General features: G+C 43.0%; 1 protein-coding gene across 7 annotated transcripts; it reads right to left on the reverse strand.

Annotated features, from left to right (window-relative positions):
• Positions 1-1,599: 1,599 nt before the first annotated feature.
• Positions 1,600-24,245, reverse strand: LOC137374977 (membrane-spanning 4-domains subfamily A member 8-like). Of its 7 annotated transcripts, none has more exons than XM_068041592.1 (8): positions 24,125-24,243; positions 23,790-23,885; positions 20,591-20,778; positions 19,135-19,245; positions 12,146-12,202; positions 9,996-10,142; positions 6,667-6,792; positions 1,600-3,211 (listed from the first exon to the last, which is right to left on the reverse strand). In XM_068041592.1, exons 3-8 carry the CDS (start codon positions 20,753-20,755, stop codon positions 3,005-3,007), a joined length of 813 nt encoding a protein of 270 aa, XP_067897693.1. In that variant the 5' UTR covers positions 20,756-20,778; positions 23,790-23,885; positions 24,125-24,243; the 3' UTR covers positions 1,600-3,004. The 7 variants fall into 7 exon arrangements, 5 of the variants coding, with proteins under 5 accessions (XP_067897693.1, XP_067897694.1, XP_067897692.1 ...); XM_068041593.1 differs by having other exon boundaries at positions 23,790-23,918; XM_068041591.1 differs by having other exon boundaries at positions 23,790-23,967.
• Positions 24,246-26,789: the final 2,544 nt, after the last annotated feature.

Here is a 26,789-nt window from a genome sequence, read left to right on the forward strand (position 1 = left end):
CAGCTCATTATCATATGCAGGGCAGCCACCAACACCCCCCACCACCCCCCCGCCCCCCCCCCCAATCATGTGGCAGGGGCGGCCTTGGCAACGCCATGAATGCTGTCAACTGTTTCTGTGCAGGCACTGGCGCCATTTTTAAGCAGCTGCCAGCCCTGCGAAGAAACTGCAGAGTTACCCCCATTCCCCTCCCAACTACACTACTCAGGCAGAGTTACCCCCATTCCCCTCCCAACTACACTACTCAGGCAGAGTTACCCCCATTCCCCTCCCAACGACACTACTCAGGCAGAGTTACCCCCATTCCCCTTCCAACTACACTACTCAGGCAGAGTTACCCCCATTCCCCTCCCAACTACACTACTCAGGCAGAGTTACCCCCATTCCCCTCCCAACTACACTACTCAGGCAGAGTTACCCCCATTCCCCTCCCAACTACACTACTCAGGCAGAGTTACCCCCATTCCCCTCCCAACTACACTACTCAGGCAGAGTTACCCCCATTCCCCTCCCAACTACACTACTCAGGCAGAGTTACCCCCATGCCCCTCCCAACTACACTACTCAGGCAGAGTTACCCCCATTCCCCTCCCAACTACACTACTCAGGCAGAGTTTCCCCCATGCCCCTCCCAACTACACTACTCAGGTAGAGTTACCCCCATTCCCCTCCCAACTACACTACTCAGGCAGAGTTACCCCCATTCCCCTCCCAACTACACTACTCAGGCAGAGTTACCCCCATTCCCCTCCCAACTACACTACTCAGGAAAAGTTACCCCCATGCCCCTCCCAACTACACTACTCAGGCAGAGTTACCCCCATGCCCCTCCCAACTACACTACTCAGGCAGAGTTACCCCCATGCCCCTCCCAACTACACTACTCAGGCAGAGTTACCCCCATGCCCCTCCCAACTACACTACTCAGGTAGAGTTACCCCCATTCCCCTCCCAACTACACTACTCAGGCAGAGTTACCCCCATTCCCCTCCCAACTACACTACTCAGGCAGAGTTACCCCCATTCCCCTCCCAACTACACTACTCAGGAAAAGTTACCCCCATGCCCCTCCCAACTACACTACTCAGGTAGAGTTACCCCCATTCCCCTCCCAACTACACTACTCAGGCAGAGTTACCCCCATGCCCCTCCCAACTACACTACTCAGGCAGAGTTTCCCCCATGCCCCTCCCAACTACACTACTCAGGCAGAGTTACCCCCATTCCCCTCCCAACTACACTACTCAGGCAGAGTTACCCCCATTCCCCTCCCAACTACACTACTCAGGCAGAGTTACCCTCATGCCCCTCCCAACTACACTACTCAGGCAGAGTTACCCCCATTCCCCTCCCAACTACACTACTCAGGAAAAGTTACCCCCATGCCCCTCCCAACTACACTACTCAGGCAGAGTTACCCCCATTCCCCTCCCAACTACACTACTCAGGCAGAGTTGGTCCCTTTCCCTCACCCCGCCCCACCAAAAACAAATGCACAGTTCCCCGCTTCCCCACTACACAACGAGTGCAGAGTTCCCCCCATCCCCCCGCACTACACAGCAAATGCAGAGATCCCCCCCTTCCCCACCTCAGTGGCACCAGCTTTCCCTGGACAGGAAAGTGAAGGCACGAATGCCGCACATCGCTCTGAAGATTGAAACTGCAGGTAAGATCGCTCCGGATTTCATTTTAATTAACGCCTCATGTAATTTAATATGTAAATTCAGGTCCCGTCGCAGAGCATGGAGGGCCCGCCATGAAGCTTCCCCGCTGACGGGAAGATCAGGCCTGGCAATCCCGGCGTAAGTTCCATAGCAGCCGCTGCCGCTCCGATCTTTCACTCCCCCAGCCATGGAGCCCAACATTGGGCAGGGAACAAAATCCAGTCCCACAACTGGTGGCTGCTCACTAGTGCCCTCTGGAGCTCTTGGGTATTTTCCTTATTTGTGTTCAGACCAGAACATGCCATGGGTGGAACAAATATTGGAAAATTGAATAGAGCAGATCAGAGGCCTGTAATACAACCTGACTGTTTCTGCCACTCAATTTAAGTTGTAAAATCAAGGTAGGCTGTCTTAAAGCCATATGATTCTCCACGACTAATTTCGTTACCTTCAATCCACACACACCGTACATTACACCCAAATTCTAAATCTTGTCTCTGGGTACCTGACTACATAGAGTCTACAGCACAGTCAGACTACTCAACGAAACTGGTCTATGCCAGTGTTTGTGCACCACACAAGCATCCTCCCACCTTACTCCATCTACCCCTATTTGCATATACTTCTCTTCCTTTCGCCTTCATGTACTTATCTAGCTTCCTATGTTATTTCCCTCAACTACACCTTGTGCTAGTGAGTTCCACATTCTTACCATTCTTAAATAAGCAAAGTGATTAATTCCCTGTTATTTACCTGACTTACCTTCATTTACAAAGAATAAAAATGGATAATGAGTGAAAAAACAGTTTGGGTATTCCACATCATCTACTGAGCAAATTCTTAGCTTTAATGCTGCTGCTTTCATATTACAAGGTTCTGCTGAGTGGAGTAAGCAAAGATAGTAATAGAACAGAACTTGTTTGTTGTCAGCCATGGTTCAGTGGGTAGAATTCTATACTTTAGAACCAGAAGATTATGGGTTTAGGCCCCACTCCAGTGCAATACTGGAGGAGGGCTGCACTGTTGGATGTGTCAGCCTTTGAATGAGACATTAAACCAAGGCTTCCTCAGCCTTCTGTCCCATGGCACTATTTCAAAGAACAACATGGGAGATCGCTGCAGAGTCCTGCATCATATATATCCCTCAACCAGCTTCACGAAGCAAATCATTTGACCATTATCATATTTCTGTTTGTGGGAACATTTTGTGCTGTCTGCCACATTTCCTGCATTATAACAGTGACTACACTTCAAATGTACTTAATTGTCTGTAAATGTGTGGTGTCTTCCTAAGGTCATGAAAGGCAGTGTTTAATGCAAGGCTTTCTTTCTTTTTCTTATTAATCATCCTTTTGCAGCCGTAGGGATTTCCAATTTCTTAAAGCACTCATGGGCGTGTAGGTTGGCTCTCGGAGAATCAAGCTTTCGTAAGTTGGATCTGCATTGGAAAGGTCTTTTGCAAGCTGAGAAATATCAGGATCTGCATTGGAAAGGTCTTTTGCAAGCTGAAAAATATCAGGATCTGCATTGGAAAGGTCATTTGCAAGCTGAAAAATATCACAACAAAAGTTATGAGACAATACTTTTCCAAGCCTTAGAGACAAGTCTACAGGTAAACTTTGGTGTAATTGCTGTGCAATTGTACCTGGAACAACAAATCACGGCAGTATTGCATAGTACAATTCTGCCACAATACAGCAATCTATAATCAGTGGGTGAAATACCCCAACAAGATCCCTGAGCACTGATAGATACATCCTACTCAGCATGCAGCTCAACAGAAAATTTCAGTGCCTGAAAATCAGAGACAACAGCCCCAATATTTTCTCGGTTGGGTTGCGTATGCGGGAGCGGGGACAAGAGTTTGGGTTTCCCGAAATGCTGTGTATCCCAGGTGGTCAGACTTCCAGTGGGTCTAATCCTGGAGGGGTGGATCAGATCCCCAATCCGAGGGGGTTCTTTCGATGGGGATGGGTCCAATGATGGGTTGAGGGGGTTGTCAGATGGCAGGGAAGCAGGTAAGCTTGGTGGGCTGGGAGGAAGCTTTCTTACTCCTCCTGGCCTATAAGCAGTGCTGTATAAAGGCACTTACCTTTTCCCTTAAGCTGTCCTCGCCTTGAACTGTCGGGTTTCTCGAGGCCCCCCCCAGTCTCGAGGTTAAACCTGTAAGACAGGTTAAATGTGAGGCTCTCAGCCTCATTATAATATTTAATAGGCAACCGACCTCCTAGGAGTTGGTTGGCTGCCCTCCCCCTTACCTGCCTCTGTTATAGTGGCCAGGCTGGGGCCGCGTTTGATATTTTAAAATGTTTTACATCACATCTAACCCCAAACTATCCATTTTTGAATTTAAAGTTACAGTCAATGACTGGCAACTTTCTGTTATGTGCTGGACAACTGATTCTTGTCTGGACACAGCACTATACATCAACATTACAGAAATGTCAAAAGCAAAGACTTGGGCACATGAATAACAGATGTTATATCATGTATATGCTGTTTATTTACTACAAGCAATCGAAGTGACTCATTCCAGTAACAAGCCCATAGTACAAAACACAGGAACATAGGAACAGGAGGAGGCTATTCAGCCTCTTGATCAGGTTCCACCATTCTGTTACATCAGGCTGATACGTATCTCAATTCCATATACCCTTACGCAATAAAATTCACCAATCTCAGTCTTGAATGTTTCAATTGGACGCGCATTCCAGGCTTTTGTGGGAGCAAGTTCCTGATTTCCACTACCCTTTGCATGGCAAACGTGTTTCCTGATTTCAGTCCTAAATGTCGTTAGCCTTCTTGTTCTGATGTCCCCATTGAACCCCAAAAATATTTTATATGCATCTAACCTACTGAATCCCTTTATTATTTTAAACACCTCAATTAAATCACACCAAACTTCTAAACACAAGGCAATCGTTTATGCAGCCTGTCCTCAAATTAACCCTCTAAGCCCTGGGATCATTCTGGTGAATCCCCTCCATTTGTGGGGGTGTGGGCATTGCTGGCAAGAACAGCATTTATCGCCCATCCCTAATTGCCCTTGAACTGAGTAGCTTGCTAGGCCCTCAGAGGGCATTTAAGAGTCAATCACGTTGCTGTGGGTCTGGAGTCATATGTAGGCCAGACTGGGTAAGGACAGCAGATTTCCTTCTCTAAAGGACATTAGTGAGCCAGGTGGGTTTTTACAACAACTGACAATGGTTTCATGGTCACTAATAGACTAACTTCTTAATTCCAGATTTAATAATTGAATTCAAATTTCACTATTTGCTGTGGTGGGATTTGAACCCATGTCCCCAGAGCAGTGGCCAGGGTCTCTAGTCCAGTGGTATTACTACTAGACAACTGCCTCCCTGTCCATAAGGTCCAGTCCCCAAACCTAAACACTGTTCTCCAGATGGGGTCTGACCAAGGTTCTGCACAATTGATGCATCACTGCCTCACTTCTGAAATTCAACCCCCTTGAGAAAAAGGCAAACATCCTATTAGCATTTTTGATTACTTACTCTGGCCTAAATGTCTTACATTAGATTAAGTTTTGTACCTGTGCACCAATGTTTAGTGATTTGTGTATATGGACACCTAAATTCCTTTGTTCATTCTCAGCTCCTCATTCGTACCCAAAAAGGAAAGCATTCTGATTTGTCTTTCTCAGATCCAAAGTGGATGACCTCACAATTCCCACTTTGAACTCCACCTGCTATAGCTTTGAACATTTAATTGTCTGTCTGTGTCCCTTTGTATTTCCCTGCTCCCCTCAATACATTTTACTGTGCCTCTAACTTAAGAGTCAACTGCAAAACTGCACCTCATTAGACATTAATAATGGTCAGTCTTACAGACACCACAGGGTGGCTCATACAGTAGTAAAGAATGTTATATTGCCATAGTAGGGGAAGGCTTTATTTGAGGTTAGTGTTCAGTCACTTACGTAGCACTGTAGAGAGAACTTTACTCAGCAACTAACTTATTCCATAACTGAGCTGGGAGCATTTGATGGGACAGTATACAGTATGCAACCCATGATGTACCTGATCTGTGAGTGTTTGAAGGGACAATGTAGAGGAAGCTTTGCTCTATCTAACTGATGCTGTACTTGCTGTGGGAATGTTTGATGGGACAGTGTACAGGAAGCTTTATTCTATGATTAATCCATACTGGATTACATATGGGAGTTCTTGAATGACAGGGTGGAAGGGGTTTTACAATTTATCCAACCCATGTTATACCTCAGATGGCTTGATAGGAGAGGCTAGAAGTGAATTTTGTTTTCTGTTTGACCTGGGCTATTCCTGACCTGGGAATGTACTGTGGAGGATTGTAGAGGGATTTTACTCAATATACCACCCATGCTATTCTTAACTTATGCATTCTGACATTGGGTGCCCAAGGTGCAATTTTCCCATGACCCAACACTGACACTCTTCACCTTGATAAGCACAAATAATGAATTAATATTAGTTTAATTAAGAACATAAGAAATGGGAGCTGTAGTAGGCCTTTCGGTGCCTCAAGCCTGCTCCACCATTCAATAAGATCATGGCTGATCTGATCATTACAGCAACTTCACTTTTCCGCTTGCCCTCTGCAACCCTTGACTCCTTTGACTACCAAAAAAACTTTAACTCAGCCTTTAATATATTCAATGACTTAGCCTCCACTGCTCTCTGGGATAGAGAATTCCAAAGGTTAACGATCCACTGTGAGAAGAAATCCCTCCTAATTTCCGTTCCAAATGGGAGACCCCTTATTCTGAAACTGCACCCCCGAGTTCCAGATTCTCCCAGGGGAAAACATCCTCTCAGCTTCTGCCCTGTCAAGTCCTCTTAGCATCTTATATGTTTCAGTAAGATTCCCTCTCATTCTTCTAAACTCCAATGAGTATAGGCCCAATTTGCTCAACTTTACCTCATAAAACAAATCCCTCATCCCAGGAATCAAACTAATGAAACTTCTCTGAACTGCCTCCATTTAATTTCTACCTGTTTTTACTTACTTCATCTTTACTTGTTCTAGAGCATTTCCATACTGCTTTCCATCCGATGGTTGCAACAACAGTTGATATTGATAGCTCCATCAATGCAAAAATGAGGAGAATGATCCTCAGGGTGAACTGAGATTCCTGGAAATGTATGGCAAGAACTTGTTAACACAGTGGAGAGTCAAAGCTGAAACTGGTAGAGTTGAACAGTAATGCCCTATTAAAAGATTTAACAAGTGAAATCCCAGCTAGAGGTTCAAGCTTGGAGCACACTACTTACTTTTTATTCATTCATGCGATGTGAGGTTTTTATTGCTCAAGCCCTAATTGCCCTTGAGAAGGTAGTAGTGAACTTCCTTCTTAACAACTGACTGGCTTGCGAGGCCATTTCAGAGGGCAGTTAGAAGTCAATCACACTGCTGTGGATCATTTATAGGCCAGACCAGGTAAGGACAGCAGATTTCCGTCCCAAAATGATATTTGTGAACCAGTTGATTTTTACAACAACTCAGTATTTTCATGGTCACCATTACCGACACTTTATTTTTAATTCCCAGCTGTCATGGTGGGATTTGAACTCATGGCTGGAATTTTACGCTTCCCCAAAGAGCGGGGAGGTGGTGGGGGGTGCGTAAAATGGAGCAGGAGGCTCGGGGGGCCTTTCCTGACCTGCTCCCGCCTTCACCGCCACTTTATGCAAGGTGGCGGTGGTGAAAAACAGCCCACCCACCCCAGGCCAATCAAGGCCCATAAGCGGCCCCTTAACGGCCACCCAAGGTCCTCCGCCTGCAGCCACGGGGATTTTATCCATGGCTGGTCGGGCGGTCAGACCCGAGAGAAGCCACCTGACAAAAGCAGGCAGCTCTTTGATGGCCTGGGTGGGGGGGGGGGGGTGGGGGCCATCATGATTGGGCACCCTGTGTCCGACGCAGGGCCGCCCCCACTGCCCCAACTACCCCAACACCTAACATGCCCCCTTTCCCCCAATCGACCACCCTTGCCTCACCGGGGCCCGACCGATCATCCCTGGTGAGGCAACAAAATCTTACCTTCATTCCGGGGTTCCCCAACATCATCTACACGAAGCTGGGATGCAATCCCAGCAGTCACCACCACTCTCGGTCGCGCTGCTGGGACTAAGAGCTGCCAGCAGCTCTATTAGGCGGGACTTCCTGCCTCGAGCGGGTGAAAGTCCTGCCTCAGAACTGTTAAAGGCTGGGGAACCGTAAAATGCGGGTCGGATCCCAAGGCCAGGCGGAAGCGGGTTCGCCACCGACTTTTCAGTCGATGGATGGCTCTCGTCCGCCAAGGGAAAAATCCCCGGCCCAGGTCTCTAGGTTAATAGTCCAGTACTCTGGACTAGTTCATGGGCAAACCACTAATACATTAGCATTCAACTTGCTGTCCAGGCTAAAACTGATCCTATGAATTGATTTCAAATGAATGTAAAATTGGGCGGCTTCAGTGACAGGCAACTGTATTGGTTTTACACCCAGGGTGTAAATTGGAAATCTACCTCAACCACTCCCAGGAACTCATTTCCATAAATTTCCTTCGGTCATTTAATCTTTAATTCCATCGACAGGCATTTAACACCAAGTTTAAAATGTATGACTATTGCTTCACGAATAAACTTGTCTTCCCTCTTATTCTATTCAACATTGGATGTGTTCTACATGAGTAACCTTGGCCCTTCTGCAATGATCATGTACATTTTAAAACGTTTTTCAGATAGATGAGATTACGACTACTGACCAAAGGACCTTTTTCTGTGTTGTAGGAACATAGGAAATAGGAGCTACAGTAGGCCATTCGGCCCCTCCAACCTGCTCCACCATTTAACTATGGTTGATCTATATCAACACCATTTTTTCACACTATCCCCATATCCCTTGATATCTTTAATATATGAAAATCTATCGATCTATGTCTTGAACATACACAATGACTGAGCCTCCACAGCCCTCGGGGGCAGAGAATTCCACAGATTCACCACCCTCTGAGTGAAGAAATTCCTCCTCATCTCAGTCCTAAATGGCCTACCTCTTATTCTGAGACTTTGTCCCCTGACTCTAGACTCACCAGCCAGTGGAAACATCCTTCCTGCATTATTTCTATGTAACTGTAATTTCTATGTCACTGCAGGTTTCATGGGGGGAGACGGTGGCGTAGTGGTAACGTCACTCAACAATAATCCAGAGGCCCAGGCAAATGCCCTGGGGAAATGGGTAAAATTCCACCATGGCAGCTGGTGGCATTTAAGTTCAATTAATTTATAAATTTAATTAATTCATAAAAATCTGGTATTGAAAGCTAGTCTCAGTAATGCTGCCATGGAACTATCATCGATTGTCATAAAAACCCATCTGGTTCATTCATATCCTTGAGGAAAGGAAATCTGCTGTCCTTACCTGGTCTGGCCTACATGTAATTCCAGACCCACCGCAATGTGTTTGACTCTTAAATGCCCTCTGAAATGGCCTAGCAAGCCACTCAGTTTGTCAAGGGCAATTAGAGATGGGAAACAAATGCTGGCCTTGCCAGTGATGCCCACATCCATGATAGAATTAAAAAAAGGTAAGCCACATTAACCAGGGAGATTTCAAATTCAACCCCAAATCTGGGCCTAACAAACCTCAGTGGAACAAGGCATGTTCTCTTTAGAGCCAGGAAGATGAAAAGGAGATTTTATAGAGGTGTTTAAAATCATGAAGGGTTTAGAGGGTTTAGTTTGAGTAAATAAAGCAAACAGTTTCCTATGACTGAAGGATCGATCCCCACAGGGCACAGATTTAAGTTGATTAGTAAATAAACCAGAGGCAACATAAGGAAAATATTTTCTACTCAGGGAGTGGTTAGGATTTGGAATGCACTACCTGGTAGGGTGGTGAATACAGATTCAATAGTAGCCTTCAAAAGGTTATTGGATAAATATTTTGAAGGGGATAAACATTGCAGGGCTATGGGGACAGAGCAGGAGACTGAGACTAGCTGGACTGCTCTTTGAAAGATCCAGACTCAATATGCCAAATAGCTTCCTTCTGTACTACAATTCAACAGTTCTTTAATAATTGGCCAGCTAATATTTGGGAAATGTTGTAGGGCAGTGCCATCCAATCATATATCCCCATTGATGCATAGTGACAGAAATGATGCTTAACTCCATCATTTCATCAAATAAGCTAGATTGTGTATCCTGGTAATCCAGGTACAGATTGATAAATCTTAACGGTGTAAATTAAGCACCAAAAGTGGGATATTTGATCAATTCAAAAGATATGGCACTCCTTAGAAATATTGTCTAAATTTCTTTTTTTTTGCAGTAAATTATGGTTTGTACTTACAGAAAGAGCAAGGTCGTTAGGCTTACAGGTAGGTTGAATAGGCAAAACCAGGTGGGGCACCCACATCCGCAGATCAACAGAAAACAACAAGGAGACACTTAGGGCAGCAGTGGCACTCAACAGATTAAGAACTGCACAAGTCCTGAGCTATTAACAAGATTAAAAGAGAAAGGTTATGATTATACATTATCAATATGGAGTAGGACTTTTCATTTCTTACACAGAGTTCTAATATGGCAGGATGGAGCCAATGGCCCAGAATTTGCAGTTGTACTGACAGTCAGCACTCGCCATCATTAGGGTGTAAAACTGGCAGCAACTTCTGGCATCTAAACATGCACAGTTAAAAATAGAAATCTAGAAATTGCTGTCAGTGAGACCCTGGTTGTCCGTAGGGTGCACTGTTGCAACTTTCACAGATGCAGATGTTATGAACATACATTTAATAATTTGACATGGACTTAAATTTTCTATGCATTTTTCTTTATGGAGAAATGGTGAAAATGTTAAACCTTGTTCAACTAGGAGCAACTGAGTTTTTAACAACGTACTAAGTCGTAATTTCTGCTGAACAACCTCTCTGGTCCTGAAAACTAATTTTGCAAATATTTACAAATTTCATAAATAAAACAGAAAGTAGTGGAAATACTGAGCAGGTCAGGCAGCAGCTGTGGAGAGAGAAGCAGTTAACGTTTCAGGTCTGTGACCTGTCCCTAGAACTGAGGTTATCTGCAACAGGAGCATAAGTTAAATATGTTAATTAATGCAAAGTAATGAATTAATGACTTATCTGCTCCCACCAGCCATCCCACTCCAACAAGGTTGCCGCAACTCCCGCACCTTCAGAGCTCCAGATTAATTCATTACTTTGCATTAATTAACATATTTAAAATCTGCTCCTGTCGCCAAACAGCGGGGGTGGGGGCCACCACAAGGCTTCACCGCTGCCGACAATATGAGGCCAGACCTTCTAAGCATCAAGGCCCGTGGTGGGCCTCTCCCAGAGGCATTTTGCAGGCCCCCCGCCTCGACTCCCAATGTCACCCAACGTCGGGGAGTCGGTAAAATTCAGCCCAAGGACACAACATGAGAACACAAGAAGCAGGAGTAGGCCATATGGCCCATCGAGACTGCTCTGCCATTCTAAACGATCATGGCTGATCTTTGGATTCAACTCCACTTTCCCACCCACTTGTCATATCCCTTGATTCCCTGCAAGACCAAACAACTGTCTATCCCAGCCTTAAATGTATTGAACGATGGACACAGGTAGATTTTTCAACTCTCCCCAAATTTAATTTATCAGACTTATTCAATGTTCAAATGGATTCAACAAGATTTGTCTTACTTGTTAAATGTTTTGATGTAATGTGAATTTTTATTGTTTCAGTGTATATTACTTTATCGTATGATTTATCAGACTTTATAAATGTTTAATATTTATCACTTTTTAAAATGATTTATCTTGCTTTTTAAAATATATATTTATTCATGATTCATGAAAATGATTCTTACCAAATTAACTTGATTTTATCTTTTGCTCCATTGACTTTTGAACTTGACAGATACTGCAACAACTTGCTTTTAACAAATTCCGTGGATGTACCTCCTAATCACTGCTGAGATCCACACTGTGAGGGAATCCTGACTCTTTGGTACTGAAATTCTCACCCTCACCATCGTATTAGGTAAGTTTGTAGCTTAGACAGAGGTCTCTGATCGCACAATCCAAGCCATTAACTTTTTATGCCAAACCCTTCATCAGAACGCAAAAAAAATCGGAAGATAGACAGCTTTTAAAAATAAACAGGCCCCAGGGAAGTGGGAGGACAAAAACACGCACGCATGAGTAAGAGGGTTTCAAAGTACCAAAAGAAGGATAGGCTAGTGCTTGGCATCAGCAGTGGCTCAATGGCTCTTGCCTCTGGGTCGGAAGATTTTAGGTTCAAATCCTTATCCAAAGATTGTGGCTGCCCTTGGCAGACTGATTGGATTGGTTGCTGACTGTTTACACAAACTGCATCACTTTTATTCTCATTCGATGTTAGTGAAGAGGAATATTGAGCAAAGTGTATTACTGGCATTACACCCAAATCCATGGATTCCCCATCTGGCAAATTAGGTTAAAATTCAGGTGGGGACACACTTACAACAGATCTCTTTGGTTTTTTTTCTCCAACAATCGATGTGATTCCTGAAATTATGAACTGGAAAAGAATACCAGAAATTAATGGTAATATTAGAATATAAATATTTAGGCATTACTGCATTAAAACAAGCACAATTCTTTTTTGATGGTTAATAGGCAGCAGTTCAAGAAGGTGTCTCACCACCACCTTCTCAAGGGCAATTAAGGACGAGCATTAAATGCTGGCCTAGCCAGCGACACATACATCTAACGAATGAATTTTTAAAAAATGCTTTGTCTGCAGTGTACTTGTACAAATAAAGCTCTCCATGAAACAGGTTAGAAATGACTAGGTTGGTAACAATGAGTACTTAACGGCTTCCTCTGAATCTTCTCTGTTCCTTGTTTTGCTGGAATCCATTATTAAAAAAGTAGTAGCAGGAAATTTAGAAAATCATAATACTATCAAGCAGAATCAACATGGTTTTATGAAAGGGAAATCATGTTTGACAAATTTATTAGAGTTCTTTGAGGATGTAATTAGGAGGGTGGATAAAGGGGAACCAGTAGATGTAGTGTATTTGGATTTCCAAAAGGCATTCAATAAGGTGCAACATAAAAGGTTACTGCACAAGATTAGAGCTCATGGTGTTGGGTTAACATATTACCATGGATAGCAGATTGGCTAACAAACAGGAAACAGATAATTGGGATAAATGGGGCATTTTCAGGTTGACAAACTGCAGCGAGTGGAATGCCACTGTGATCAGAGCTCGGACCTCAACTATTTACAATCTAATTAATGACTTGGATGAAGAGACCAATTTTAGAGAAAGCAAGTTGTGAGGAGGACACAAAGGCTGGAATTTTACATTGTGGCAGTGGCCACGCCCACCAGCTAAAAAGTTGGAGGAGAACCCGCCTCCATTGGGCCTGGAAGCCACTCTGCAATTTTAAGCGTTCCAGGCCCTTAATTGGCTTCAGTTGGGACTTCAACCCCTTTGAGGCGGGAGGTCTCACCTCCAAAAGCTGCCAGCCAATCAGAGGGCTACGACTGGGACTGCACCCAGCAAGATGAGGACAACGGATGTCGGCCTTCAGGAAGATGACTGGGATTCGGGCCTCGCCAGGCTTAATGAACTGGGCCCTGGCGAGGGTGGTGGGAGTCGGAGAGCAGGGCGGGGGGGATTAGTTTTAGTGGGGTAGCCTGTGCTGCTGATAGGACCCTCCGTAGGGCACCAGGTGCTCAATCAGGAGGGCTCCCCCTCCAGCCTGTAAGGAGGCTGCCAGGTATTACTAGGCAGCCTCCTCAGGTGCTGAAGTGCCATCTGCTGCTGGGAAGATCCCAGTGGTGGATGGAGGAGGGCCTTAGCGGCAATTCCTTGGCCACTTAAGAGCCTCAATTCTCCTGGGATAGGCGGGCTGTGTACCACCTCCATTGCTGCTGGTAAAATAGTAGCAGGTCGGGTAGGTAACGGGCATTGTGCCCCTGCCTCCCACTCGATTTTATGTCACCTCACCTCCTACCTCACCCCCGGGGAAGTGTAATTTCTGCCAAAGAGTCTGCAAAGGGATATAGTTAGGTTCCATGAGTGGGAAAACATTTGGCAGATGGAGTATAATGTGGGAAAATGTGAGGTTGTCCACTTTATGAGAAGAATAGAAAAGCAAAATATTCTTTAAATAGAGAGAGACTACAGAATGCTGCGGCACAGATGCATCTGGCTGCCTTCATACATGAAAATCATAAAGTTAGCATGAAGGTACAGCAAGTAATTAAAAAGGCAAATGGAATGTTGGCCTTTATTGCAAAGTGTATGGAGTATAAATGTAGGCAAGTCTTTATACAACTGTATAGGACATTGATGAGACCGCACCTACAGTATTGCGCACAGTTTTAGTCTCCTCATTTAAAGAGGGGTATCCTTGCATTGGAGGCAGTTAAGAGAAGGTTCACTGGATTAATTCCTGGGATGAAAGGGTTGTCTTATGAGGAAAGGTTGAGCATGTTGGGTCTATACCCATTGGAGTATAGAAGAATGAGACATGATCTTATTGAAACATATAAAATCCTGAGGTAGCTTGACAGGGTAGATGCTGAGAGATGTTTCCCATCACAGGGAAATCTAGAATTAAAAGGCATAGTTTCAGAATAAGGGGTTTCCCATTTAAGACGTAGATGTGGAGGAATTTCTTCTTTCAACGGTGCATGTATCTTTGGAATTCTCTACCACAGACCGCTGTCAAGGCTGAGTCATTGAATATATTCAATGCTAAGACAGACAGATTCTTGAACTATCGGGGAGTCAAGAGTTATGGGGAACAGGTGGAAAAGTGGATTTGAGGTCAAGATCAGATCTGATAAGCTCCTACCTCCAAGAACACCGACAGCACACTCAAATCCCCCCTCCCCTCGCCCCCTCCCCCGCCACACCACCCCTCCCCCCGCCACACACACACTCCTGTAAGATTATTAGGTTACTAGAAGTTACTAACCAGAATACTAATTATTAAAATCCAGCTGTTAAAAACTAACAAGTAACTTATTATCATAAACTACTAACACTTAGCTTTATTACAACCCTTCTTTGTAGTATAGTAAAGTGGAAAACTTAGGAAATAGGGCACAGTATAGACAAGATGTCAAGGTAGAGGGATTCTGGGAGATTATGCCCAGTTTTAAAATGCTTACTTGCAGCAAATGATTGAGACCTTGACAGCAGACAGTAAAAACAGCTTTTGTGTACATTTGTCTCGCAATGAGATAGGAACCTTGAAAGGTAAAAGGAACATTGAGATAAAGGAGTCAAGGAGGTACGACTTGTCCAAATCCGAAAGGTTAGCAACCATCACAAAACTAGTTGGTTAAGAAAGGCATCCTTAAATACAAGACTAATCACTGACTAGGAGAGGGGAAGGTTAGTTAGAAAGCTGCTAGGATAAAAGGAGTCTTGTCTTTGACACTGTATGTCAGAGAATTTTCGAACAAGAGAGAGAAAGACCATGCTGGCTTTCTTTAATTCCCATATTTGTCCATGTGACTATTAATTTTGTCCCAAATTATCCTTTCCAGCAGCTTCCCCACCACCAAAGGTAAACTGATTGGCCTGTAGTTGCTAGGCTTGTCTTTACACCCTTTTTGAAACAAGGGTGCAACATTTGCAATCTTCCAGTCCTCTGGCACTACCCCTGAGTCTAATAAGGAAGACTGAAAAATTATGGTCAGTGCCTCCGCGCCCTCAGTATCCTTGGATGCATCTCATCCGATTCTGGCGCTTTATCCACTTTAAGTAAAGACAGACAATCTAATACATCCTCCTTCTCAATTCTAAACCCTTCTAGTTTTTGAATTACGTTTGTCTTTCACAACAAGGTTGATGAATTGAAGGCACAAATAGAGATAAATGGGTATGATTTAAGTGCCAATACAGGTACATGGTTACAGAGTGACCAAGACCATTGAGAGACAGAATAAACTATCACTTATAAAGGCACAGGTTAATCAAGGATAGTCAGCATGGATTTGTTAACCAACTTGTTATCTCGTCTAACCAAATTGATCAAATTTTTGAAGAAGTAACAAGGAAGATAGATGAGGGCAGTGTAGTTGATGTGATCTACATGGATTTCAGCAAGGCTTTTGTCAAGGTCCCACATGGCAGACTGGTTAGAAAACAAAATCCCATGGGATCCAGGGAAATGCAGCAAAGTGGATACAAGATAGGCTCAGTGACAGAAAACAAAGGGTAATTGTTGACGGATATTTTTGCGACTGGAGGGCTGTTTCCAGTGGCATTTCGCAGGTCTCAGTAATGGGACCCCTGCTTTTTGTGGTATATATTAACGATTTGGATGCAAATGTAGGGGGCATGATCAAGAGGTTTGCGGACGACACAAAGATTGGCCGTGTGGTAGATTGTGAGGAGGATAGCGGTAGGCTGCAGGAAGATATTGATGGTCTGGTCAGACAGGCAGAAAGGTGGCAAATGGAATTCAATTAGGAGAAGTGTGAGGTGATGCATTTGGGGAGGTCAAACAAAGCAAAGGAATACATTATTAATGGGAAAATACTGAGAGGTGTAGAGGAAGTGAGGGACCTTGGAATGAATGTCCACAGATCCCTGAAGGTAGCAGGACAGGTCGATATGGTGGTGAAGAAGGCATATCCAAGTATAGAATTTAAGAGCATGGAGGTTATGCTTGAACTGGATAACTCATTGGTTAGGTCACAACTTGAGTACTGTGTGCCGTTCTGGTCACCTCATTACAGAAATGATGTAATTGCACTAGAGGGGGTACATAGGAGATTTACAAGGATGTTGCCAGGACTGGAAAATGCAGCTATGAGGAAAGATTGAATAGGGTGGGGTTGTGTTTCTTGGAACAGAGAAGGCTGAGGGGAGATCTGATTGAAATGTACAAACCTTTGAGGGGCCTGGATGGAGTGGAGATGAAAGGCCTATTTACCTTAGCAGAGAGGTCAGTGACTAAGGGGCATAGATTTATAGTGATTGGTAGAAAAACTAGAGGGGTGTTGAGGAAAAACTGTTTCAGCCACAGGGTGGTGGGGGTTTGGAACTCACTGCCTGAAAGGGTAGTTGAGGCAGAAACCCTCAACTCATTCAAAAGGAATCTGGATATGAATTTTAAGTGCCGTGATCTGCAGGGCTACGCACCAAATGCTGGAAGGTGGGATTAGAATGAGTGGATTATTTTTCAGACAGCACAGACACAGTGGGCCAAGTGGCCTCTTTCCATTCTTTAAACGTTCTATCATTCTATGATTCTAAGACTAGGTACCGAGTAGTCAAGGATATTCATCATTTTAGGAAGGATAGTCAAAAAGGAAAAGGAGTTGGGTAGCACTCTTAATAAGATGAGATCAGTACATTAGAGAAAGAGGAACTTAGATGGAAAAGTTAAGATGTAGAATTAGTTTGGATGGAGCTAAGAAACAGCAAGGGGCAGCAAACATTGGTAAGAGTTGTTTATAGGTCACTGAACAATAATGGTAAGTTGGACATGGTATAAATCAGGAAATTAGAGGTGCATGTAATATGGGCAATACAGTGATAATGGGTGACTTCAATTTAAATATAGACTGGGTAAATGTAATCAGCACTAATGCTGTGGAGGATGAATTCCTGGAGTGTGTAGGAGATGGGTTTCTGGAGCAGTAGGTTGAAGAACCAACTAGAGATCAGGCTATTTTAGATTTAGTATTATGTAATGAGAAAGAGCTAATTATTAACCTTGCTGTAAAGGAGCCTTTGAGAAATAGTGATCATAATATGCAAGAATGTTATAGTATACAAGTATGAAAGTGATAGTTCATTCTGAAACAATGATCTTAAATCTGAACAAAAAAAGCTATGAAGGTACGAAGGGCAAGTTGGCTACGGTGGATTGGGAAAATATACTACTTCATCATCTACAACAAATATACATTCCTCTAAGACACAAAAACCCAACAGTAAAGATGAATCAACCTGGCTAACAAATGAAGTAAAAGATTGTATTAGATCAAAGGAAGTGCTTTATAAGATCACCAGAAAAAGTGGTAAGCCCGAGGGTTGGCAGCAATTTAGAATCCAACAAAGGAAGATCAAGAAACTGATAAAGAAAGGGAAAAGAGGGTACGGATACAAGCTAGCTAGAAATATAAAGGCAGACTGTAAAAGCTTCTTTAGATATGTGAAAATGAAAAGATTAGCAAGAATAAATGTGGGTCATTACAGGCACAGACAGGAGAATTTATAATAGAGAATAGGGAAATGACAGAGAAACTAAACAATTACTTTGTGTCTGTCGTCATGGAGGAAGATACAGAAAACCTCCCAGAAATACTGGGGAAAATTAGGAACTGAAAGAAATTAGTATTAATAAAGAGGTAATACTCAAAAAAAAAACTGAACTGAAGGTTGATAAAGCCCCTGGACTAGATGAGCTACATCCCAGACTCTTGAAGGAGGTGGCAAAGAGATAACAGAGGCATTGGTGGTTATCTTTCAAAATTCTATAGATTCTGGAAAGGTTCCTGCAGACTGGAAAGTAGCAAATGTAACCCCACTATTTAAAAAAGGAAGGGGAAAGAAAACAGGGAAATCCAGACCTGTTAAGTTGACGTCAGTGGTAAGGAAAATGATAGAATCTATTATAAAGAAGTGATAACTACTTCTGTTCCTATATTCCTATGTTTCCATGGTCCTATGTCCTATGTGTTCAAGAAATATGAAAAAAGCAAACAATTTTTTTAATTGTCCCTTTTCCTTTTCCCTGCTCACAGTCAGAAGATTACAATTAATCTTTAATTCCTGGAGACTCCAAAGCAATCATGGAGCTTTGGCAACCCCGGCTGAAACAGCAGAGAGGAAGTGGTTTTAGCAGGCCATGTGTTAAGAATTGCACTATCTACTATCTGAAACAGTTCCTCATATTCAAGGATGACCTGCTGAATAATAACCACAGGAGGGGAGGATTTCCTCTGGTCACTGCGCATTTGCGCTACAACAAAAATAACTCTTTCCACCACACGTTTTGGCTTCTTATACAATAGACAGGTTTAATAGAAAATCATCAAGTGCATTGGCTCCTCGTTGTAGTCACACGCTATGAGTACTTACGAGAATTTCTTGCTCAGTGGTTTCACTGACTTTGCAAAGATGGGGAAGAAATATTCCACTTCAGCTCACCCTCTGTAGCTAAAATCCTGTCCCTTGACTTCAACAGCCATAGAAAATGAGCTGGGCACCTTTTGAGCATGTGATTTGCCTCAGTAGATTTTCTTATACCCTTTCACCCAGGCTATGTTTTACACCCAGTTTTAAGAGGAAAATCTTCAAAAATATATGTGAAATGTCCCCATGCATACAGTATTCCCAGCTCAATGACACGCACTCCAGAAAAGTGCTTTTCAAGCCAGAGTGCCATCGTGGAAGAGCTCCCCTGAAGTGAGGAGAGGTGTTCTTGCCCTTTGATCAGTTATCCCTGTTTTGTGTTGCTGACACTCACCAACGTTCCGCCCCACCAGGGCGTTCCTATTTTCGCTGCAAATGATTCTGGACTCAGAATTAACGGAATCCCCAGTGTTATGAAAACCAATCCCAGCATAACCTGAGCCACCTGGAACAGAGAGAGAGAGAAATGACATGAGAGTAAAAATAATCACAAAGGAAGATTCTGCCAATATAGTGGGTGGGAAGGAGAGAGAGAGAGAGAGAGTGAGAGAAGGATGTATGGAGACACCAGACTGGATTTTATGCTCTTCCCCTGTGGCGAGTTTGAAGATTGAGAAAGTATTTAATTGAGTGGGATGGTGGTGGTTGAGGACCCCTCCACCTTCGCAGGGGCAATTAGGGATGGGCAATAAATGCTGGCCTAGCCAGCAATGTCAACATCCCATGAACAAATAAAAAACCTTCCCGCTTCCAACTCAATTAAGTCCATGTTGGGAAGGCCCATGGAAAGCCTTCCAGCCCCACCACCAATTGAGGCCTTTCAGTGGCAATTAATACCCAGTTAAGGCCCTCTTCCTGCTGCCACTGGTATTAACCCAGTAGCGGACGGGCCTGTCGCCGCGCAGGGGAGCACAACAAGCAAACCTGTGCAGTTGCTTGCCAGCTCATGGCAGGGGTGCAGTCTCTCATTCATAGGCACTTCGTTCCTGATCGAGGGACCTCTGAGAGCCACCTCTCTGCCCTGGCTACTGACCTCAATACACCCCTCTCCTCTGCAATCCCCACCCCACAAAATCTCGTCCTGCCATCACTCACCTGTGGCCTGGGTCCATCGACGATCCTGGGCCTCCTGTGGGTACATTGCCAGCAGCAGTCACCGCCTCTGCGGTGACAGCACTGAGTATAAAAGATGTGCGGCCTCTGATTGGCCGGCAACTCTCAGCAGGCCGGACTTTTCTCCCTGGGGTCCTTAATTAGTCGCTGCCTAATTAAGTGCCTAACTGGCACGTAATGTGGCGGGCCTTCCTGCAAAGCAGCAACACAGGGCTGTCACTGTTCTTCAGCCAGTGGACAAGATCCCTGTCGCTTCCATTAAAAATCGCCGAAAGTAAAACATTCATCAATGCTCATGGTAATAATTTTGCCAAATGTAATTAACAGAGGGAATCACTTACTGCATTTGGAAGTAGTAGATCAAAGTATAAAGTACTCTACTGGGTGTAAGACAAGGGAACATGAATTCATCTCAGGGGGCAGTGCAAAATGGGCAATATCAGATCGGTCGCCTGTTATACGCCGTGCCTAATATTCAGTTTCATTGACTGCCACTGCCTGAGACAAATTTCTACCCCAAGATTCTTTAGCAGTAGAATTATACAGTACAGAAGGAGGCTATTCAGTCACCATGCCTGTGCCAGCTCTTTGAAAGAGCTATTCAGTAAGTCCCACCTCCTGCTCTTTCCCCACAGCCCTGCAATTTTTTTTCAGTAACGGAAATGTACAAATCTTACGCCTAGAGCTATTCGGCGTCCTTTTGAATCGAACTGTTTGGTTATTTTCCTGCTTTCTGAATGGGAGTGAGGTGTCTCCATTCTTACTGGGAGATCTCGTCCACTCAGCTTGGAGTCGGCAGGATTAGTCAGAGGTTTTCCACTATTACTGGTTAAAGTAGCCATCGTCTGTGTGAAGACTGGATAATCTGTCAGAAATAACCCAGAGTTCAATTGATACAACTTATATCCATGCAAGCTTATGAAAACACTTTTTTTAATGAATTTTTCCCATTAGTACAAGTTAAATTATTGATAATACAGTGAAAATTTTAAATGCTTTGAAAGAATATTAATAATCATTCTGACTTTACTTTCCTTTGGCTTCAATATTCTTCCCTCCTCTCCAAACTCATACCTCGGATTTGATCACCAACTGCGCTCGCCAACCATCACCCCCCCCCCCCCCACCTCGTACCTCATCCAAGTGCTATTGTTCATGCACGAAACTAAACAGCCAGCAAGTAGTTTTATAATGAGTTCTATCACACCGAGAGTAGATCAAATTCTCACCCACTGCCCAGCATATCACTAAACAGCTTTTCAGGAAGTCGCAGAATCACAGATTCGTTACAGTGCAGAAGGAGGCCATTCGGCCCATTGTGTCTGCACTGACTCTCCAAAAGAGCAATTTCCTCAGTTCCATTGCCCTGCCTTCTCCCCATAACCCTGCACATTCGTCCTTTTCATATAACTGTCTAATTCCCATTTGAGTGCTTCAATTGAACCTGCCTCCACCACACTCTCAGGCAGTGCATTGCAGACCTTAACCACTCACTGCGTGAAAAAGTTTTTCCTCATCTCACTTTTGCTTCACTTTGTCAAAAACACACTTTCCAATATTAGTAAAAATCATGAATTGGAGCAAAATGCACAACAGGTTTTCACCCTGACTTAAGTTGAAAGTTCCAGCAATTTCAACATAACTCATTACGAAACCATGTCCTTTGGCAAACTGCCCAAAAAAATCCAGAGAAAGGACAGCTATGTTTTTACCCAATATTCTTTTGCTTTCAAATTATCAGCTTACAGGAAGAATCCTTCTGGCCAATGTATGGAACAAAATCAGAAATGGATGTCTAAAGATTTCCTCTGTTGAACATCTCTGGCTAAATAGTAAACTACTCTGCAGTTGTAAACAAAATTCAACAACAACAGCTTGCATTATATAGCATCTTTTAAGTAACAAAACATCCAAAGGCACTTCACAGGAGCATTATCAAACAAAATTTGACATTGAGTCACATAAGGAGACATCAACACAGATGGCCAAAAGCTTGGTCAAAGGGGTATTAAAGAAGTGACTTATCGGAGGAGAGAGATAAAGAGGCAAAGAGATTTAGGAAGGGAATCCTAAAGGTTAAGCCATAGGCAGCTGAAAGCACAGCCACCAATGGTGGAGTAATTAAATTTAGGAGATGTGCAAGTGGCTCAAATTGAAGGGTTGCAGAGACCTTGGAGGGTTGTGGGGCTGAAGGAAACTCCCTGGTGTCCTAGCCAAAAGTTATTCTTCACTCGGCACCACCAAAAACAATCATTGATCTCCGCTGTTTGTGAGAGCTTTATGTGAGCATTTACTGCCCTGCTTACCAGCAGAGTAGTGACTACACTTGCAAAGTACTTAATTGGCTGTGAATCACTTTGGGTATGTCCCATGAATGTGCAAGGTGCTAAATACATGCCAGGCCTTTCATTCTTCTTCCCCTGATCCATGCAGTGTGATGAATATTTACCATTTATTTTTTAATGTGACTAGGAGAGATTTCCCTGTACTTAATGCATTGGCGTAACTTTGCACTGAAGAAGATAAACCATTTAGAGATAGGAAGGGGTAAGGTCAGAGAGGGATTTGAACATGAGGATGAGAATTTTAAAATTGAGGCATTACCAGATCAGGACCCAATGTAGGGCGGCGAGCACAGGACCTGGGGTAAGTTAGGATATGGATGGAAGAATTTTGAATGAGTTCAAGTTTATGGCATGTGGAAGCTTCCTATCAAATTCCTCTACCCGCTATTTCAGTACAGATATTTTCCCAACGCCGATCCCTGTGGGACACCACTTGTCAGATCCTGTCAATTCGAGTACCTTCTCATTATCCATACTCTCTGTCTCCTGCCAATCAGCCACAATATCATGTTACCAGTTTTCAAGGGGCCCACATTGTTCCTGACCACACTCTTTTTCCTAATAAAATTGCAAAAGTAAATTATGTGCTGATTTTGATATGCCTTGCAAGGTTCCTTTCATGCTTCGTTTTCGAAGATCTTGCCATCTGTTTTGTTAACTTTTGTTATTCTTTATATCTCTCCCATTTGCCAGGATCGTGCTGTTTTTGCATTTTTATATGCTTTTTCTTTTAGTTTTATTTTGTCCCTTATCTCTTTTAGTCGTCCATGGCTATGTATTTCTTTTGGCAAGCAGAGCTCTTTGCCCCGTTAGAGATATAAACTGGTTCCCTACCACATTAAATTCTTTTGTCAAACCTGCTACTGATCTTCTGTTATTTTACCCATTAACAGACATGCCCATACTTACTGTGAATAGCCTTTGTCTCATTATATTGAAGTCAGCTTTACCTAAATCTACAATCTCAGTAACTATTTCACATTTCTCCCTTTCAAACTTGATCATATTATGATCGCTATCAGATAAATTTTCATGCACTGTTAGGCACTCTCAGGTAGACATTAAAGATCCCATGGCAGTATTTTGAAGAAGTGTGTGGCTGTTCTCCTGAGGCATCCTAACTAATATTTATCCCTCAACCAGCATCACTAAAAAAAATCTGGTAATTATCACATTGCTGTTTGTGGGATCTTGCTGTGTGCAGATTGGCTGCCACATTTCCCACAACAGTGAATACACTTCAAAAATACTTCATTAGCTGTTAAGTGTTTTTGATTTCCTGAGGTTGTGAAATGCGCGATATAAATGCAAGTCATTCTTCCCTTTCTTTCTCCTTTATATAATGACTACAGTTCTACTTAAACATTACATGTTACTGTATGCACAAATGCAACTATCAATGAACACCATACTGAAAAGTTACTGCAGGATAATGACACAGTGTAATACATAAATTAAATAATATAAAATATCTACTTAAGTAATAGAGTGATCAAAACAAGCTAGGAACACAGAAAATATTATAGTTTACCTCAGTTGCAAAGGCTTGTATGAAATCATGGAGCACTTTCAGTCCAGCAAGGTTTCTGTGCAGCTTGGAGTAATAATTCGCCAGAAGGAATTGAAACTAGAGAAGCAAAATACTGAGGTTGCTGGAAATCTGAAATAAATTCAGGAAATGCTGGAAATACTCACTGGTCTGGCAGTTTCTATGAAGTGAGAAACAGTATTAACATTTCAGGAGCTTTCAGCAGAATTGGGTAAAGTTAGAGACGTTTTAAGCAAGTGAAAGGGGGGAGGTGGGGAAAAGGACAATTTAGTTGCACGTACATGGGAAATTGTAAGGTAGAGGTGCATTAGTCTTACCCTGTATAACAGACTGCTGACAATGCTCAGTCAAACCCCCTCCATCCGTTCAGCATTTGCTGGGGTTAGCTGAGGAGGAGAAGCAACAGTTGCCGATAAATGGCTGCAAGTGATGCTAGCAGATGCATATTTATGCATCAGAGGTGCAAACCACTTAAGTACCGAAACAAGTTAGCTAAATGATCTTTTTTAGACTGTGGTTTACAAAAGGCTGAGAGAGAGGCTTGCAACAATGGTTACATTAATGGTCACTCCAGCCTACATCTTTCTGTATTTCAGGATTTACTTCCTGCAATTCTACAATTGCAAATGCAGTTTCCAGGTATCAGCTTGTTTCACTCAATGTTAGAATTTGCAAAGAAACTTGTGTCATGATTTTGTTCAGTTATATTTCCTGAACAGAGAGCATTTTTGTATATGGACTTAGAGAAGGGTTTGAAAAAGTCTCACATGAAAATTTGTTAGCAAGATTATACCAAAACATTTTAAAACACTGGTTAGGCCCCAAATGCAGTATCATGTCCGATTTTGGGTCCCATACTTTAGGAAGGATGTCAAGGCCTTAGAGAGGTTGCAGAGGAGATTTACTGGAGTGGTACCAGGGATGAAAGACTCCAGTTACATGGAGTAACTAGATAAACTAGTGTTCTTCTCCTTAAAGCTCCTTACAGATGTTTAAGGGGAGATTTTTAGGGGTGTTCAAAAATTTGAAGGTTTTCAATAGAGTAAATAAGAAGAAACTATTTCTGGTGGCAGAGGGTTGGTTACCAGAGGACACATCTTTAGGGTACATGGCTAAAGAACCAGAGATGACATGAGCGAAAAAAATTACACAGCAAGTTCTTATGATCTGGAATGCACTGTCTGAAAGGTTGGAAGAAGCAGATTCAACAATAACTTCCACAAAAATTGAAGAAGTACTTGAATGGGAGGGGAGATGGCGGGTCGGGGTGTGGGGGGGAACTTGCAGGGCCACGGAGAAAGAGAAGAGGAAGTGGAACTAATTGGATAGTTCTTTCAAAGAGCCTGCACAGGCATGAAGACTGAATGGACTTCCTTCTGTGCTCTGTCATTGTATGATTCTATGTTTAAGAACATGTAATGGCAGAAGCTTTTTCATTTTGGTAACAGAATTACAATTTGCAAATCTGTCAAGCAGTGTGGTGTAAATATATTTTAGTGTTGCTCAATTCTGATTCTTCTGCAATTTCCTGCTGCAAAATTGGGATATGTAATCACAAGATGCCTTGATTTCTCCAGATACGATACTGATTTATGCAGAACAGCAAAGTGGAGGGTGATGCCAAAGGATTGTGTGTTCTCCATGTACCTTTACCTAGCAATGAGCAATTGCCTTCAGATTATAAATTTGAAATTATTGCTTGCTATTTTGCATTGCAAATCCTCATCATGTTTGATTTTATCTCTCAGAGGAAGCAAAATGAGATAGCAATGTCATGGATCCACCTGGGGGCCATTTGATGATCATACCAGAGTGAATAGTGGAAGAGCGGTGTGAACAGGTTCATATGGAGCTCCACTGGTTGACATGATACAGGAAAGCTTGTGAGGTTGCTTGGCTTTAATATCACTAAAAGTGTGGAGTTCAATTTCCACAGGGAAATTCACCCCTTTGATTTTAGACTTAGGCCTCCTAAATTTTGTTAATATAGCCATTTCATCTATTTTGTATGGAGTTCAAGAAAACTGTGAAAAAAGAAAAACTTGAAAGACTTTCATTTCTACATCACCTTTCACAACCTCAGAACGTGCCAATTTGCTGAACAGCCAGTGAACTACTTTTGAAGTGTAGTTACTATTATAATGAAGGAAATCCAGCAGGCAGTTTGCACACAGCAAGATCCCACAAACAGCAATGTGATAATGACCAGATAATCAGCTTTTTAGTGATGTTGATTGAGAGATAAATAATTGGCCGGACATCAGGGAAAACCCCCTTGCTGTCTTTGAAATAGTACGTGGGATCTTTTACATTCACCTGAGAGATATATGTGGCCTCAGTTTAATATCTCATCTAAAAGATGATAGAAGCATGCCATTTAATTATTCCAAGCAAGAAGCATAAACTGAGATGATACCATGGGTGTCTCAAATCCATGTTTGCGTATCTTGATCCTCCTGGCCCGAAATTAAACAAACCACTTAAATGTCAGGCCTTGATAATCCGAAAGGTGAGCCAAGAGGATTTATCCAATTCCTTTTTGCAAGTTACTATTGAACCTGCTTCCACCACCCTTTCCGGCAACATATTTCAGATTATAACAACTTGCTGCATTGAAAAAACCTTCTGGGTCTTTTGACAATTATCATAAATCCTAGTCCTGCGGTGACCAACCCAACCACCAGTGGAAACAGTTCCCCCTTATTTACTCCGTCCAAACCTATCATCATTTTGAATACCTCTATCAAATGTCCTCTTAACCTTTTCTGTTCTAAGGAGAACAATCTCAGTTTCTCCAGTCTCTCCACATAACTGATGTACCATTCTAGTAAATCTCCTCTACACCGTCTCTAAAGCCTTGATATCCTTCCTGAAAGGTAGTGCCCAGAATTGGACACAACACTCTAGATGAGGCCTAACTAGTGATGCACAACTTGTTTGCCTTTATTGTCCTGTATGTCTGTCTTCACAGTGCCCAAGATC

The sequence above is a fragment of the Heterodontus francisci genome, chromosome 11 (assembly GCF_036365525.1).
Source record: "Heterodontus francisci isolate sHetFra1 chromosome 11, sHetFra1.hap1, whole genome shotgun sequence".
Classification (NCBI taxonomy): domain Eukaryota; kingdom Metazoa; phylum Chordata; class Chondrichthyes; order Heterodontiformes; family Heterodontidae; genus Heterodontus; species Heterodontus francisci.